General features: G+C 37.0%; 1 protein-coding gene across 4 annotated transcripts in view; it reads right to left on the reverse strand.

Annotated features, from left to right (window-relative positions):
- The window catches only part of BRF1 (BRF1 general transcription factor IIIB subunit), a 209596-nt gene that overhangs the window by 30869 nt on the left and 160589 nt on the right, over positions 1 to 18138 (reverse strand). For all 4 annotated transcript variants that reach the window (XM_087727249.1, XM_087727256.1, XM_087727244.1 and 1 more), the window contains 4 exons: positions 15974 to 16035; positions 15467 to 15548; positions 14855 to 14910; positions 5788 to 6044 (listed from right to left, as the gene is read on the reverse strand). In XM_087727249.1, coding sequence (XP_087583375.1) covers positions 5788 to 6044; positions 14855 to 14910; positions 15467 to 15548; positions 15974 to 16035 — 457 coding nt within the window. The remainder of the gene's footprint in view (positions 1 to 5787; positions 6045 to 14854; positions 14911 to 15466; positions 15549 to 15973; positions 16036 to 18138) is intronic.

Raw genomic sequence — 18138 nt, forward strand, 5'->3', positions numbered from 1 at the left:
AAAGGTGAAGACCTATCAAAAACTTTCTTTCTAACAATATGTCCAGTAGTGTGTAATTTTGTTGAAGGTTTTCTTTATCAAAGCTGAAACCCTATGTCTTTCTTATCTAACTGACACTCAAAAATGAATATGGTTTTGAGGTATTCAATTAATGTTGAATTTTATTAATTTTTCTTCCACTATCTCTTCTCTTACTATGAAGTTATCCTTGTTCCTAATTTTAAAAAGTATTGCTAGCGGGTTTAGAAGATCAGTTACTTGTTAATTTATTTGAGAACAAGAAAAAGGCTTGTCCTAACTTCATGCAAGGTCATTCATGGGAGCCACTATATTCATAGGAGCTCCATTAAGAAACTGGGACGACCAAACACATCAAATTATAGGCAGAAGTCTTTTCACACTTTGGCAAGGAAGTGATAGAAGCTTGAGGGCAAGATTCAAATCAATCAAACTCCCCTCCAAAGCTGTTAAAACAGATAATGAAAGGAAGAATTAATTCTGAACAGTTGACCTTCCTAAGCAAAAGCACCAAATATTTTTCAACTTTTGGAAGTGCCCAGGGCTTTTCATCATCCCTTTCTCTTTGGACAAGATATACTAATTGCTGCAAAGAACTGAACCCATATTTATACATACTGCATATATTGAATTTTATTTTTCATATAATTCAGGTTCTATCCATTGGTCTTCTATAAATATAACTATGAATACAGCAGATGGGCTGGAATTTAATATAAACTTGGATACTAATCTAAAACTCTGAAATAAATCCAGAGCTGGATTGATATCAATGAGTCCAGGGTAGTACCCTAAAACCATCTCTAAAACTTGTCTCTGATAAATAGAACAAGAACAATGTTACGATAAGCCTGATATTCAAATTCAGTCTTCTAATAAAATATTTCCTGATCCCACATGAAGCCTCTCAAAGCCTGTAATGCACACACAAAAAGAAGCTTCTGTTGTAAAACCTCCCAGTGTCTTTTGCAAATCTATTTCTTTTCTTCCTAGATTTTGACAAGATTAACGCAACACATTTATTCCTTTTATAATATTGCCTAGCTTCACATATTGCTATTTTTATGTAACATGAAATAGTGAAACCTTTTTTATACGATAAGGACTTCAATAATCCTTTGCTAACAGATATATTTGATATAACAGATCAAAAACGATGTAATAAGGAATTCAGTTTAAGCATAATATGCAAAAATTTCACTAGACATCACAGTCTATTTCCATCAGCTTGGAAAAATTCATGAAAAATTAAACATGGAATAGATATTAATTTTGCCGCATTTATAAAAGAAATGTCTTTTAAACTACATATTTATAACACTTGGCCAATAACAATGTCCCATGCTTCACAACCTGGGTAAGAGTTAAGACAAAAATAAAAATAATGAGGAATGAATTGATGATGTTTAGCTATAGTAAGCACTGTACAGTCAGTAGAAGGGAAATGCTTAAAGCAAAGCATTTTCTGTGTGAAAATTATATTTGACCTTTTTTCTATTAGGCAGGTTCCAATTACATACAGCAAAAAATATAATTAAAACACATGTACAGAGAATTGAATCTGCGTAAACATATTCTCCTTTTCCCCCTTTCCGCCTCCCCCAAACACAAGCACATCTCTCTTTATTAATCCCCACATTTATGGGCATATCTGGTATTTTGCCAGAGTATGTCGCGTCATTTGCCGTTTTTAAATAAACAGATAATTGCATCCCACTTGTGATAAAACAATCATATTGTACATAATTAGATAACACACTAGAATTAAAGGTTTTCTTGATCCTTAAAATGTCCTTTCTGAAATCCCACAAATATTTCCAAACCAGCAAATAGCTTCCAAAACATTTATTATTTCATTATTATATTGCACAGTACCATTTAAATCTGAGAGACTATAGTGGCAGCAAGGACAGTTAGGTTAAATTATACAAATTACACTTAACTTTCTATATCCACTAGCAAATCTGAAATTCAAAGCACACTATTTCTCTATAGTCTTTCTATGGCAAGGATTTGGGACTGTGAAACGCAGTGTTGCATTGGTGCAGTTCAACAACTTTCCCTAAAAATAATATTCAGCCCTCAGCAACCACACTTAAAGCATAATTTGGAATTTACCATTACAAATGTTTATCTTGCTTTATGTCTATCAAATTCTCTTCTGCAACTTCTCAAACTCATGTGTAGATGTCAAGGAAGCTAAGAACCATGGCTACCCCATGTAAACAGTGCTAAACTCTTATTAACACTAACAATGGAAGAGAAGGGGGGAAATCATTAGATAGACTAGAATCAAAGTAATTCATTCTGTAAGGCCCTACAAATTATGCATCACCATAGGAGTCACTAACTTCAGTAATGATAAAACAGATGTCAAAAAAAATCCTATCTTACTATAGATAAGTTGTATGCTAGAGAGTCTAGTCACTGACTCTCACAGCCAAATCCAGTATTCTCATAGCTAAATTAGCCAGGATTACAACTCAGGATTGTTTCTGGACATCCCAGAGATGCTTTGTCAAAAGGAAACTGGACTGTCTTGTCCTTGACATTTCATGTCTCATACAAGAAGCTTCTTCAATTCTGACTCATGAATTCCAATCAGCTTGGTAACAGCAACCAGAAATCTCACTGGGAAACCCTGGGAAACTTTCAATTCCTGGTTAATTTAGCTACTCTTCTGTGCAGGATTGATGCCTCCTGGAAGTCAGGAATTAGTACAATTCTGGTTTTCTACTGTTGTATATAAACATAGCCATTTTTATCTGCAACATTAGCTAATGGAGAAGGTTTGACTTTTAGTTAAACTATCTGCAACTTAGAGTTGGCTATTAGACAGCCATCCCGTTTTGCCATGTAAAAATTACTCAACATTTAAGGTATCTAAACTAAATCCAAGAAGATTGTTAATCACTACAAATTATCTGTGCTAACAATTTCTGGGTGGAGACACACAAGGAGTTTCACTGTCAAATGAGAAGTGGAGCACGTTTTATTCTTAATTGCACATAAATTACTGTGATTATTATATGGCTAAAATGCATTTATCTATTAACACCTCAGAAGAACAAATCTGAACAAAGGAATTATGCATTACATCTTGAAATAATGCTGAACAAAGAAATGAATTAGTATCATGCATAAGGTATTGCTGTTACAATAATGGAGGAAAATAATAAAAAGAAGACTGCTGTAAATCTTTAATACTAAGATAATCAAAATAACCTTTAGACTTGAAATAGCTTTTTCCTCATTGCAAAAGCATCCACTCTTTTCCAATGATGATGCTATGGTGCTACCATCTGTCAGATCAGACAACTGGTTTGTTCAAGTCAGTATGGTCCATTCTTGGCAGGTAGTGACTGTTCAGGTTTTAAAGCAAACATATTTCTTAACCATACTACAAAAATATCTTTTCCATCGGTGATGCTGGAGATTGAATTTGGAGAGCTTTACTGATAAACAAGTATTTAAACTCTGAACTATAAAGATATAATCTCCTTTGAGACAAGCTAACTCCAGATGTCTTCATTGATGCATCAATATAGGTTTCTCTGAAACAGTACAAAAACTGTTTGCTATCACTGCTAATTGCACATTCTGATGCAAAAAAGCACTCCCATTCTCTCTGAATATTATGTCATAATACTAAAAAACTGTCTGCTTGTCCACCCACCCACCTACCCCTATCTACCTACCTATTTTTTAAACCACCCATCTCCTTCACCGAGGGACTCCCATTGTCCTAGCATTTTAAATAAAACTACCACAGACATCCATATGGATGTTGCAAAATCTGTGACTTCCATATGTGTTTGATGTTGTGATGCAAGTATAAAAAAGCCAACACTTTCCCCAATTAAATCACAATACACCTTTCATTACTTTTTTTTCATCATAATGGTTGACAACCATATGCTTATGAAAACCTCATATGTTTGTACTTTTCCTGTTATCCTTTAGCAATAATGCATCACATGCCAAAATGCCAAAGATTTAGAATCCTTTTGCGGTACACCTAGCATTATTGAGGTTAAATGGACATAGAAATTTCATGGACAATGGACAACAGTGACTTGAAACAGAAAAGTCCTAGATTCAGAGATTAATGCATTAGAGTGGAACAGATTTTGTATCTCAAGTAATGTGGATCATTTTACGGAGAGATCAATTATGATTTAAAGCACCATATGAGCAACAACAATTAATAGGAGATTTTTGAGCAAACTCTCATACCACTAATTCAGATATGAAAGACCCAGCAGCTGGATTGCTTTCACAGTCTATTTTATTCATTGGAAATAAGCTATTTGTGGGTGAAAAACATTGATTAGGGAAGGAAAAAACAATTCCATTTCTGATTGTAATACGAAATTTCTTGTGACAGGGGATTTGGTAAAAAATGCTTTCAAAAACAGGTAAGTTGTTTGTCTATAACTATGGTTGTAAGGAAATGTGACTTTAGTTAGTAAACAGGAAGAAGAATCAGTTGCAGAATCCAGAAATAATAGGAGCAGGACTTAAGTAGAAAGTAAGGTTTCTATTACAGAAAGCAGATTAAGGTGTGTAAGCACTTTGTATAATTTTGTTATTGTAAATACAGTTAAATTATCATTCAGCTGCAAGTTTCAAGCCAGTTTATAAAGAATAAACAATAGTGATGATAGCAGCTGCTACCAGTGCTGCTAGATTATACATTATTATCTGCAACAATGCAATATGATGCATGGTCATATTTGGGGCTGCTGACAGTTATTCAGAAATTGGATGGTGCTGGATGAATCATGGAACCCTGGCACTGGAACAAATTCTAAGCCAGAAGTAACCTCTGCCCCTTAGAGCCTTAACTGTCATTTTGCATCATGCTCTCCCTTTGCATCAATTTACTCAATAGCCCTGCCCTGAAGAGGAAGTCAGTAAAGGTTTAGCTTTGATAGAGATGGGAAACAGAGACAGATGAGCAGACATCAACCACAGAGAAAGCAACTGATTCTTTATTGGGGCTAGATGTTCTTTAGGAAACTTACCTGGTATCACTAAGATGCTCTGGATGAGCCTGCAAGGCTAATTAACTTTGTCTCTTTAAAGACTACTGCACAATGGCCAGGGAGAAAGAGCAGTGAACAAAATCAACTCAGATCGCAGATATTAGTTTTATAGCCAGCAGACATATGACGAGAATAAGAAATGTGCAAATTGTCTGTAATGCCCATATATTTCAAATGCAATAAATGTCCAAATTGGAATTATTTTCCTGCTAGCACAACAGCATCTTCCTCCACTCATATTTTAGGAAAATACAAGCAATGTTTACTAAAAAGCTTTATGTGCAAGTCAGTAATTAGCAACCAGCATTTGGTTTAAAAGTATATCTAAGAACTAAATCAAATCTTGCAAAATGTCACAACAGATAATAACTACTTATTTTTCATATTAACATGGAAAGGAATACATACATGCACTATCTCAGCATGGTTGCCATACCATTTAATATAAAACCTGATAATTTAGGAAAAAGGAACTAGCATAACACATTTGACAATTCTATCAAGGAAGCCACTGGCAGCTGAATTATGCATTTCTGGTAGATTCCTCCAGGCTGTGATGATTAATCCATGCTGATACTGCCAGCTGATGTGACCTATAGATTCATTCTAGCTCACATACCACAATAAAATGAACACTATTGCAATGTCAAAGAAACATTAACAATCCATCAGTTCTAGATGCACCAGCTACAATGCAAATTTCAATAAATAATTGTGGTACCTTTTCCCCACCGGGTTTACTGAATTGGCCACATTCCGATTCACAAGAGACTTTCTCCTTGATAACTTCTTGGTGCTGGTGCTGTCATCAGTGGTATCATCATCTTTCTTTGGCGTGCTACCTCCTTTGCTGTTGAGGTCCCTTAACACATTATAATTAATTTTACTTGAAATCTTCTTCTGTTCCAACATTTTTTCAATTGCCTCTCCTGCTGTGCTGGCCTGGATTAGCTCCCGTTTCTTTGCAGACTTCTTCGGCTAAATTAAAACATAATGAATAGGAGTTTTAGGAGACAATCAGAATAATCTTGCTGAAATCAGTGAATGGGCTACAACTATATCATTTTCAGATGATGTCACAGTGAATAGGGAGTATAAGTGATTAGTTATAATAATGGTTTCTCAAAATTTTAATATGATATTAACAATTCTTTGTAGAACCACACTGTATGGATCCAGAGCTGGATACTTGAATAGGATCTTGTGAATTTTCTTTCCCTTAAAAATGATGCACTGAAATCAGTTTTGTTTTGAATGGCCACCAATGTATGTATCATGTATGAATGATAAATGTAGGTCTAAAAATGTAGGCTAAAATATGTTTTCCTTCGGCATGTCAAGTCCCATTTTTAAGAGTTTTGTTTTGTTTTGAATGGCTGACAATGTACTATATACCAATTCTAAGAAGTAGGCATTGGTAAGAAGAAATTGGTAAGTAGGCATTGATAAGAGGATTGGTAAGAGTAGACTCTGGAAATAAAATGTAATTGTTATCCAAATTTGAACTATTATGCCCACGGAAAGGGACAACTAATCTAAATTTTTCTTTAATTTTTCTTTAATTTTAGATCATAATGAAACAACGAAATGAGAATGTACTACTGCAGTGCTTCCAGTTTCAGCCCTGAATTGTTTATGATAATGATCACATAGCTTATTTGTTTTGACTGGATCTCTTCCAATAAAGGGAGAGGAGTGATATTACGTTTCAATAGAAGAAAATATATCTAGCTCAGGGTGGAATTATGAAAGAGTGACTCTGGAGTACTGACTCCACAATGCTACATCTGTAACTCTTATAAAGAAGTTCAGAAGTTGTTTCTTTAAATAGCTTTTTCTTTTTAAAGTTTTGTATACCTTTTATTTTTCAAGTTCATTTTCTGTACTTTTTTCTTTTACTCATTTAAAAATTTCTAATAAAATTATATTAAAATAGATAGCATAATTTGATATTTATTAGTTATTATATGTAAGCCAACCATAAAACCTTTACTTTTGCCAATATTATTGCACCTGTATGAAGGTTTTTTTTTTATAAAGGAGATGATCTACCTGCCTGGGCCTAATTCATACTATACTCCCTTGTGTTCAATAGTTCATGTGATGATCTATATCCCTCTGCATCCCTATATGCAGGGGGTACTCCTGCATATAAAAACATGGAAACCTGCTGATGTGAGCTATGGAAACTTTTTATTGGTTGTGTGAATTGGCCTGAGATACCGACTGCAATTCTCCTATTGTATCTAAAGCAAACCCAGTTATTTCCCCAGAGGTATTATTTACACAGCCTTGAATTGATTATATTTAGCATTTATAGTCCAACCTGTGTGCTAAAGTCTTGAGATGGATAGCAGCTCCCAAATGATTCCATTCAAACAATCTGATTATGACAGTGTGGATTAGTGTCAATGTTAAGCATTGTGTCAGTTTAACTTTTATACCAAAAGTCAGAACAGACTAGACTTAATTCTTAATACTCATAAATCAGCAGTCAGTATCCTGTCACCATCAAAGCTCTCTTTGCAAAAAACACACAAACACAAACACAAACACACACACACACACACACAAACCCCTCTCTAGCAAAAAATCAATAGTGTGGTTTTCTACCATTTTGAGGTGGTAATTGTATAAAAACTGCAAGGTAAACTGTAAAGTATGCCTAAAATAATTGGAAATGAAAGAAAATACACTTTACATCTGCAAATAGAAGAATATCTCAAAATCTTCACTTCATCTAAACGCATGATGCAAATCATATTCTCAATCAGTCTACTGCAGGTAGCAGCATCCTGAAAACAATGGCCTTGTTCTTTAAAGAAGTCAATCCCTACACCATGAAGTTGTTTTTTTTAAAGGATGGGCCTAATTCATATCTATGAGCTTGGAAAAAATAGAGTATGTGAAAATTTAGATGCTATAAGTAAATTTAAATATTTTGAGCCTCAATGTTTTTAGTCATTTATATTTATTATAACATAACTCTCTCTGCATTGTTATAAGGGTTCATGTAAAGAAAAACTAAATTGTTACAGTGGAGATGAGGCGTAGAGGGCAGGTTTTTGCAACCTTTTTAACTACACATTCTACTACACACATTTATTTATTTGTAACCTCATTTTATTTACTGTTCCAAGAGACATCAGGAGGTTCACAGAATAAAGCATTTTGCAAACCATGACACAAAGCCTTCTTAAACTATTAATAAAAATAGGCTTTTCCACTTAAAGGAAAGAAAATCTATAAAACAATAACATTGCCTCTATTGCCCCTGTTATCACCTTGGGCAACATGAGCAGATACTCAGATTTCAAAAAATATACAAAATAAAAGTGACCTTTTATGATACGATAGTAGAAGTCCATATTTCTGAGATGAGTTAATTCTACAGAAACAGACCAGCCATCAAACAGGCCCCCCTCAATGCTTCTCCAATATATCCAAGGTAGGGTTGGGATTCAAAAAATTTTACTACTGGATCTGTGGATGTGGCTTGGTGGGCGTGGCATGGCTTGGTAGGCATGACAGGGGAAGTATACTGTAAAATCTTCATTCCCATCCCACTCCAGGGTTAGGTTACTGCAAAATCCCCATTCCCTCCCGATCAGCGGGGAGTCAGGAGAGAATAGATGGGGGCGGGGACAGTCAGAGATGGTATTTACCGGTTCTCAGAACTACTCAAAACTACTCAAAAATCCTGCTACCGGTTCTCCAGAACTGATCAGAACCTGCTGAATACACCTCTGATCCAAGGGGATATCTGAACCAGCTTCTGCTTGAACCTATCCAGTGAAAGGAAGTCTATATCTCTTGGAGTATTTAGTTCCACTATCAGGTTTTTTTCCGAACAATTTGGGAGCTTTTCTAATTTGACTGGAATATTACTTTCTGTAATTTAAATCTATTATTTTGTGCTTGGAACTTTGGAAGGAAAGAGGTTTGGGCTTTCTTCTGTATGATATCAACCTGCCACTTTGTGAAACCCTATCTCTCTGGGATAGGCCAGTGGCAATGCCCTTAGAGATGGCTGTAGAAATCAGCCTTTCAGTACTTTCGGGAAGCAGCTCCAGTTCTTCCAACTCATCCTGCGATGGACCTGGAGCAGGAGGCCCTTGGGGTGCTAATCCAACAGGAACATGGTAATCTCTAGAACTGCACACCAATGGATCCCCGCATCATCCGCAATAGCCCTCGGGGAGGCCGAAGGGAAGGGAGAGATTCCCTGTCTTAGGTGCCCACCAGGCCTGACAAGAGAAACAAAGGAAGGGCTCAACACCCTGGGGGGAGAAGCAGATTGGAGAGAAGTGGGCCTAATGGGAGACCTGGATCTACTGGGGGAGTCCGGCTTGGTGCCCTGGGCCTGCTTCTCAGCCCTAGCAATTCTCTTCTCCAGAGCCCACTGTCATCTCTGTTCATCTCTAACTGCAGCTCTGGAGGATCGTTGATCAGCAGTAGATTTGACAGCCGCAGCTCTGGTCCTGGGCCTGTCATAATCCCTTTCTCTACTCTCACTTTGTGCCTCAGAGGAGCCTGTGAAAGCTCAGGTCTAGCTGCAGCCATTGCAGCTACTCACGTGCTCTGCGCAAGCTGGACTGCAGAGAAGAATTGGCCCAGTGAGTTGCCTGCTGGCCCCGATTAATGGCCGTGATGCAGGGCTGAAGCGGCCACCACTAGGCGTCAGAAAATGGCTGCCTCCACATGGCTGATGTAAAATGGCTGCCCGAGTCACTGATCGCACTGCCGACTGTCACTGCAGCCGGAGCCTGACTTCCAAGGGCCGCAGCTCGAGCTCTCCAGCTGTAGCTTTGAACGTTAGGCTAGAGGCAAGGGTGAGTTCCAGAACATCGGAAAAGCCGCAATGAGTCGTTTTAAATTAAGCGGCTCGTTAGTGGAACCTCCGATTAGCTGCTGGCGCTGAAAAAACGTGGTTTGGGTCTTTGAAGCCGCGGCGCGCTTCCTCCTCCAAGAGGCAGACTCAGCCGAGCCGTGCCTCTCTCAGCCGTCTCTGCGCTCCCTCACAGCTGTCCAGCGGAGCCCGTCACCTCCGCTGGCCCGGGGATCGGACAGGGATCCTCACCCCACGAGGAAGGAGGAAATGCCTAACTGGCTCTTCTGCCTCAGGTGAGACAGAAACGACTGTCCCTTGGGGCAACAGCTAGTTAATTTAGAATTTGGATTTCAAGTAATCAATTAGTCAAATTAATTTTGTAATGAATTTTCTATGAATTTAAGATTTCCTACCTAAGAGCCAAAGCAGTGCTTGGACCAAAAGACTGAGAGGAAACTGGGAGCCAATGAGGAATAGTGGAATGTTAAAGAAAATTCCCTCAGTCTATGGACCAATCAGACTGTGACTATACCCACGTGTAACCTCTCCCTTGACTCTACAGGAAAATAGATTCCTTACCTCCCGTGATTTGAAAAATGTAGTTCTATTGTTTTGTTTGCAGCCACATCATACTGCTGGCTTGTACTCAGTTTGCAATCAAGTACTTTGCCAAGAAAGTAATCCATTTTAAATGGGTTCACTCAATTCACTGAACTAAATAGTAACCAAATGGGTTGGGTTTTCACAGTGCATTATTCCACAACAAAAACCAACCAAGCTTACAAATAAAGCTGCTATATCGTTAAATGACTTGATTAAGAACGTTACATAAATAAATACAAGGATGGCTATAGATATAGATATAGATATAGATATAGATATAGAGATAGAGATAGAGATAGAGATAGATAGATAGATAGATAGATAGATAGATAGATAGATAGATAGATAGATAGATAGATAGCTATTGTGTAGTTCCATGTAACAAACTCATTTCTGTCTTATGTTGTATCTTCAAATGAATCTCCACACAAAACACATGAGCTACAATCTGGTTGTGAAGGTATAAGGGTTATACCTGAACCTGGGTTGTCACCTACAACCTGTTGACTCACCCTAACAAACTGTAAACATTAAAAACTGGCATTCCAACAATTAATTAGGCTGTACACTTGAAATACAATATGGACTTGTAGGTGAAAAATGTGATTTTAGTTTTAGCTTGGTAATAAACAAATTCTCGGATCCCAATGTACTTACAAAGATCCTATTCTTAAATTTCTAGATATATGATTTTCACAATGTAGACTTAGTTGGTGTTTCTTGGGATGTTAGTAAAAAATAATTATGTTAAACATGTCCTGTGCTTCCAGACGATCCTTCCTTCCCCTTCTTCATGCTAAAAAGTGATAGCCTTTTAGTTTGCAATTCTCAACTAGGAAAGTCCACACACTCTTCATTGGTTCTTCTAAATGCTGACGATTCCCCATGGCTCTGCTTCTTCATTTATAAAATCTGGATTTGTCCCAGTTTGCAGAAGAATTATTTCCAAGTGGTGCTTTTTATAAAAATGTCAGTATAAAATAAATCATGTTATTGCTACCCACAGACACACAAGCATAGAAGGAAAACTTACTGCAAATCTTTGTTCTGCTGATCTCAATGGAAATATCAAACAGCACACTGCAGCCACTGCTGCAACATGAGACTCAAGGGATGCATAGACAGATCAAGTAAAAGTAAAGAACTATGTCCAAGGGCTCTCTGGGACTGCTATATTGTAGATCACTGGAAGCTGCCAGAAATGCATGTTGAAAATCTGCTGGAAAATGGGCCTGAATAAATGCAATCCCCTGAGAAATGATATGTGATACTCAAAGCAACTGCAATGTCAACTAGATGCATAATGCACTGAATGTAAATGCAGCAATAAAAATGGAGGAAGCCACTTTTAACAAATCAGTCATCGGGTTCAGTACTGTCTGTACTCTGACAGACAGTTTCTCTAAATTATAGGTTCGTCTAAGTTATCAAACAGGAATCATTTCTATTTGAAGATACTAGGAATCAAGCTTGGACTTTTTTTTTTTACATGCAAAGTGTGTACTCTGCTGTTGAGCTCTAGTCTCTGCTGCTGAATACAAAAATTGCAGGTGTGATGGGGATGCTGCTAGGATTTTATGAGGAAATGAAAAATGCAAAAACAGCAACTACCTGGCAAAAATAATGCTGCCAGTTTTTCAAATAAGTTACATCATTTCTGCATCTCTCCAGCTTTTTCATTTGCAAGACAGAACCCAGACCTTAGTGATGTTTCCCCCTCTCTATGCTACTAGGACTAGGGAAGCACAGTTTAGCAAGCCAAATTATGGATTTACTGAACATCAGGATATCAGAATTAAGGTAGCAAATTACTGTTTGCGCTAACAATGCATTATATCTTCATTGAGTTTTGGCAATCTATACCCTAGCACCATGATGGCGAACCTATGGCACATGTGCCACAGGTGACATGCTGAGCCATTTCTGAGGGCACGCAAGGTGTTGCCCTGTCAACTCCAGCACGCATGTGTGCCTGGCCACCTGATTTTTGACCTTGATTTTCAGCCATTTTTCGCCCTCCGGAGTCTTCCCTGAAGCCTCCTGAGAATGAAAAACCGCCCAACGTTCAAACCGGAAGTCCGTTCCCGAACTTCTGGTTTGTGCTTTGGGCTGGTGCTTTTGCCGTCCAGCCTCCAGAGGGAGAAAAACGGCTCAATGGGCAACCTGCTGCTTTTGGCACCAAGGAGAAAAAGGTTTACCGTCACTGCCCTAGGATCATCTGAGGAGAGGCTGAAGAGCCAAGGTGGCACAGTGGTTAGAGTGCAGTACAACAGGCTACTTCAGCTGACTGCTAGCTGCAGTTCAAATCTCACTATCTTGACTCAGCCTTCCAGCCTTCTGAGGTGAATAAAATGAGGACCCAGATTGTTGAGGGCAAGATGCTGATTCTGTAAACTGCTTAGAGAGGGCTGTAAAAGCACTCTGAAGTGGTATGTAAGTGCTATTGCTATCTCTCTCATAGATACTCACATTTAGATATATACAGTAGAAATGTTTTATTTAAAGGGATAATGTGATTAGTTTCATGATGGATTAACATAGAATAAAGTGGTAGCTTAAAAAAGAAGACTGGAATGTGTGGCTACTGCTAAGAAGAGGAAATCTACTTCCCAACCTTTCTTTCATAATTATTGGGATAGAGTTTGGATACATAATATTGTCACTACTGAGGAAAGGAGTGACTGTAACCCTGAACCTGCAACTGATTCAGATTGAAAGAGGACCTCAGCATATCAGGTAAAGGAGTGGGGCAATTTCAGAATGTAGTACAATGGACAGCTTTAATAACTGAAAACTCTTCCCTGACAATTTCTGTCCAAAAAAGAGAATGGAATTTCATTAATGGGAAGAGGAAACAAATAAACAACACAGGCTTCCCTGCTCTCTTATTAATGCAGATTAAAAACTACTTTCTGAAGTATAAATGTCTAACATAACTTCAACATATCTATTACAAATGTTTCTTCAATTTTTCAAAGAGAAAACTGGTATGAAAATGGGTAACTACTAAAGTTCTTATTGTGTTTATCTGTTTGTACCCTCATGTTAGCCCAAAGAGTGCATTATGCCGCAATCATTTTTAAAGAATGCCTAAAGCAAGCATTAAAAATCCAGGGCCCATTGCTCCTGTGGAATTGAAATTTCCATGATGTTCAAATCAGTTTATTTGCAAATGTATGACTGTTGCAGGAGCCCCATGTTCACAGGATTATGATTTCCAACATTCCTTGCCAGTTTCCTTAAAAGCAAAATAAATAAGGAAGTCAGCAGGAAGTCAGAAGTCGCTCCTGCTCCCACTGCTTTTTGCCTGCCTGTATACACTACACACACACACACACACACACACACACACATATAAATAAACACAGAGACATACACACTCCTCTTAGATGATCACAGGACTATCTAGCATTGGGGTTTTAAAAAAAAGTATGACCACCTCAAATTTCATTCCACTCAAATCAGACTGCATTAACTTTCTCTCAAAGGATAACCCAACAAGTCACAGAACTGGCTAGAAGCATTTACTTTTTTCTACCTATGGCAGCACTGAGTCATCACTGACTAATTTCAATATACTAAGCAGGGTCAGATGCAGTTAGAACCTCAGTGGGAGGTCATCAGAAAAAGACAGGGCTCTTGGTAGATTGGGAAATCAAGAAAAAAACCTGAAAAAGGTCATGCAAATGCACCTGTTAGCTCTGCTACCAAAACTGCATAGATGCATTCCATAAAAATGGAGCTCAGGTTTGTCTAGCTATTTTTTTTTGTTAAGTAGGACAAAGAAGCTTTGGGATACTTATTTTAAAAATAAATAATTAAGAAAGTTTGGGTTACATATTATTTGCTTTCATGACATTAAAAGCATTACTGCAGTAAAAAAGCCCACATCTAACTAGAAGTTGATATATATTTATGCACTACACATAAAATACACTAATAATATATTTTAGTGACATGAGGAGTTTAACAAGCATATATAAGATAGAATGCACAAAAAGATATGCTTCATATTTATTTTAAAAATATAGAGAGGAAAAATAAATTGTAATATTACAATCTTAATACAAGCAGTCTGTTCTGACAGTAGCCAACAAATTGTACAAGGAAGCTCACTAGTTTCCCAGCAGCTGGTCTTCCAAAGCAGTTATACAAGCAATCAAGACGATGATCCCATGACTTTCATTTATTGGCCCAGCCCTTGTTTGAAGCCAGCCAAGCTGGTAAGATTGAGTTCTTATTTGAAAACACATTGGTGTTTACAATGAAATACTTTCTATAGGTCTTATCTGACAAAATTAAACATTGTTCAAATGTTTCTTTTGACATCATTGATTTAAAGAATAATATTTACCTTATGTTCTTTATAAATACCAAGCTCCTTTTCCTTTGCTATCCTTGCTTCTTTTTCTAAAAAAAAAAAAGGATAAAAGGCAAGTGTAAGCGGAATAATGTTTTAAAGAATCAGGGGGTTGGAGGTAGGGGTGGAGATGGGAGCAAACACAGACTTGATTTTTTCCATTCTGTAGCAGTGTCAAATCTAGATCAGTGTTCAGTAATGCTGTGTCACAGGTACCGTAATACCTCTGACTTACCCAAATGAAAACAATAGAACTAAAAATGCCCAGCATTCATAGTTCTGAGGAGATCTTTCCTGAGGTTTGCAGTATTTTTATTTTATAATATGGTAGATGGTAATATGGTGCTAACTACAAGATAGCACACGCATGGCTTGTTTCTTTCTATTAAAGAATGTGTTTAAGTCTGGACTGTCTTCTTAAAATAATGTAACTATGGTTTTCTTCAAACTGATCAATTACAGTTAATGTTTTGAGCCCTGTAAGTTTCTTTACTGCTTTTATTTACATTGTACGCCTTCCAGCCTAAGAAAGATTTTTAAACACTGTTATAAGCAAATAAAAAGCAAGCAAGACTCACCATAAAGATTTTTATTTATTTTGCTTACCCTTTTGTTCCTTGAGATAATCTGCATTTTCCTTCATCCACAGTTCTGCTTTTATCCTGGCTTCTGAATCATTAAGTATGTACTAGAGATAAAGAGTAAGAGTGTTAAGATTTCTGCAACAAATATATAGGAATTAGCACAATCACCTTCCTTATTGTGTCCACCATTCTCCTCACCCAAACCAAAGGCAGCTCCTCTCTTTTATATTTAAAGTAAAAATACTGATTTTAGAAACAAAACAAATAATTCATTTCTTATTCTATTGCTAAATTGCACACCTATACTTTTCTCTGTAGATACATGCTTATTTATTACCAATCACCAGTTTCATTTAAATACAGAATTTTGTATTATTTTTTGTGTAGCACATGCAACTTCTGAACAGCATATAGAATAACATTTTTTTTTTTTTCAATAGCACTTAAAAAAAAAAACCTGTGATAATTTTGAACATATCCACATACGTATAAAAACAATTATGAGAGTTGGGGGTGGAAAGATTCTTACCATATCTATTTCACTGTCATCAATTCCACTTAGATCTAATTCACCATCTCCAGTATTTTCATCTAAACAGAAGTAAGGCAAATTTTAATTACGGTATGCATTCATTCCAAATCAACTCCGATTCAATTTCTGGCTTTAATCATCTCAGAAATACAGTCTTTCTGATAACTGGTTTGCTAACAAAGCAATCATTCAGCATATGGGGCCCATCCATATTAAAAAAGGGAAGATAGGGTTTTTTCCCCCTTAACCACACTTTTCTCTAGTTATTGTTTCTTGTGGGAACACCGAAGTTAATTATTATGGAAAATAGATACAAGGCTTGCCTCTCATCTCTTTAAGAACTGTTGTTAATATAATTCAGTGATAAACACTCAAATTAAATGTAAAGTGAAGAAATGAGAGGTTAGGAACTTTTAAATATCCCAAAGTCAAGGACATGCAATATCTAAATAGTTGCTGCATTCAACCATGTGAATGATGAATGCCATTGAGTAGCTGGACTAATCATCATAACATCTGTTTTGTATGCATGAAGGTACACATGGGAAATTAGAGGGATAAGTAGGTAAAAGGCTAACAATTGGGGAGGTCACTTTGAGTGCTCCTCACCCTGCTAGCCTAAGCAGTCCACCCAAGATCCAGGAAAATGAATTATGGTTGCAAGTTAGAAACCAGCAGAGATTTCCATTCCATAATAGGGTGTAAAGGCAGCAGCTTCTCAGCACAGATGTCCAGCTGTCTGTCCTTTCTAAGCCCTGCTGTCTGCTCTTCTCTCTTACCTGCTGTTATTGTAAATAACAAGGGCACAAAGAGAAGATGATGTTTGATCTGGAGAAGAGATATAAGCCTCTCTTCTCCCACTCTATGAAGATTCAGTCCCCAGTTTGCAATAAATACAATACAATAGCAGAGTTGGAAGGCACCTTGGAGGTCTAGTCCAACCACCTGCCTAGGCAGGAAACCCTATAATGTTTCAAACAAATGGCTATCCAACATCTACAATCTACAATCTGTCCTGAAAAATGCCCCAATCAGGCAAGTGAATGAAGGAGAAAAAGCCTCCTCTTGCATCATTGCCTATTGTTACTGAGTCTTATTAATCTTGAGAAAGACATGTTTCAAAACTGCACTACTGTAGTTTTACTGTCAAGAAATATCATAATGCTGTACAGATACAACCTAGCCTTGAGGGACAGGAAGCAGAAACTCTGGATATTCAGTGCATTTTGAAGAAGTGGCTGCAAACTAAAGTGATAGATTGGAACAGATAGGTAACAATAAATAAAGAAATGAGTACCAAAACCTGAAGAGGTTAACTTGCTTAGGATTCCATAAAACCTCTCAGTAATTAGTCTGTGACTGTGTTTTCAACTACCCAACAATATTCTAATATTTATATTATCTGAAACATTTTGCACACATATCTCCTGAGGTATACACAGATGATACACATTTTCTGCAGGCAATTTTATGGTAATACATTGACTGAAATGCTTCTGGAAAAGGTTATTAAAAGACATATTTTAGTCATGAGTTCATTGACAATTCAGCAAATGAAGTCTTGCACTGCAGTTATCTGCAGCTTTCTACTTCCCAGTTTTCACACACAAGTAGTAGTTAAAAAAATCCTAGCAGTTATCAATTCAAAAAAGCAAAAATGTTTTTTCAGCAATTTAGTTAATATAGCTTTGTTGTTGACTTCACATAAATTGCCTTTGCATTTAGTAAGCACATAAATACAACCTGGGCTTCGCCCTTCAGAACACTTAAGCATGTGTTGTTCCAGGCAGTGCTATTAGGCCATTCCAGGTGGAATGTTTTGCATTATTCTTATGCCATGCAATTTGAGCTTGCAGATGGGTGAGGTCCCATTAAAAGGTAAGTGTTTATTTTTAGTTGAACTGATGTTGTCTAGACTGAGATACACACATCAAAAGCATCATCTCTTCATTTAATCTTTAAGTTGCAGCTTTTAAATAGTCTTTTAAAAAAACTTAGATCAATTCATGCATCTACTGGGCAAGGGCAAACATAATGTGAAGTGCATGTTTGAATTTGGCAACCTATTTGTTTATTGAGCATTTAGTTTCGCCAAACTTCTCCTACAAGGCCAGGTTATTTGTTCATCCAGTCCAGTGCTGTCAGCTCTGAGCAACTGGTGA

This window comes from Thamnophis sirtalis, unplaced genomic scaffold (genome assembly GCF_051295495.1).
Source record: "Thamnophis sirtalis isolate CommonGarterSnake01/CBP01778 unplaced genomic scaffold, rThaSir2_p1.2 scaffold_1, whole genome shotgun sequence".
Taxonomy (NCBI): domain Eukaryota; kingdom Metazoa; phylum Chordata; class Lepidosauria; order Squamata; family Natricidae; genus Thamnophis; species Thamnophis sirtalis.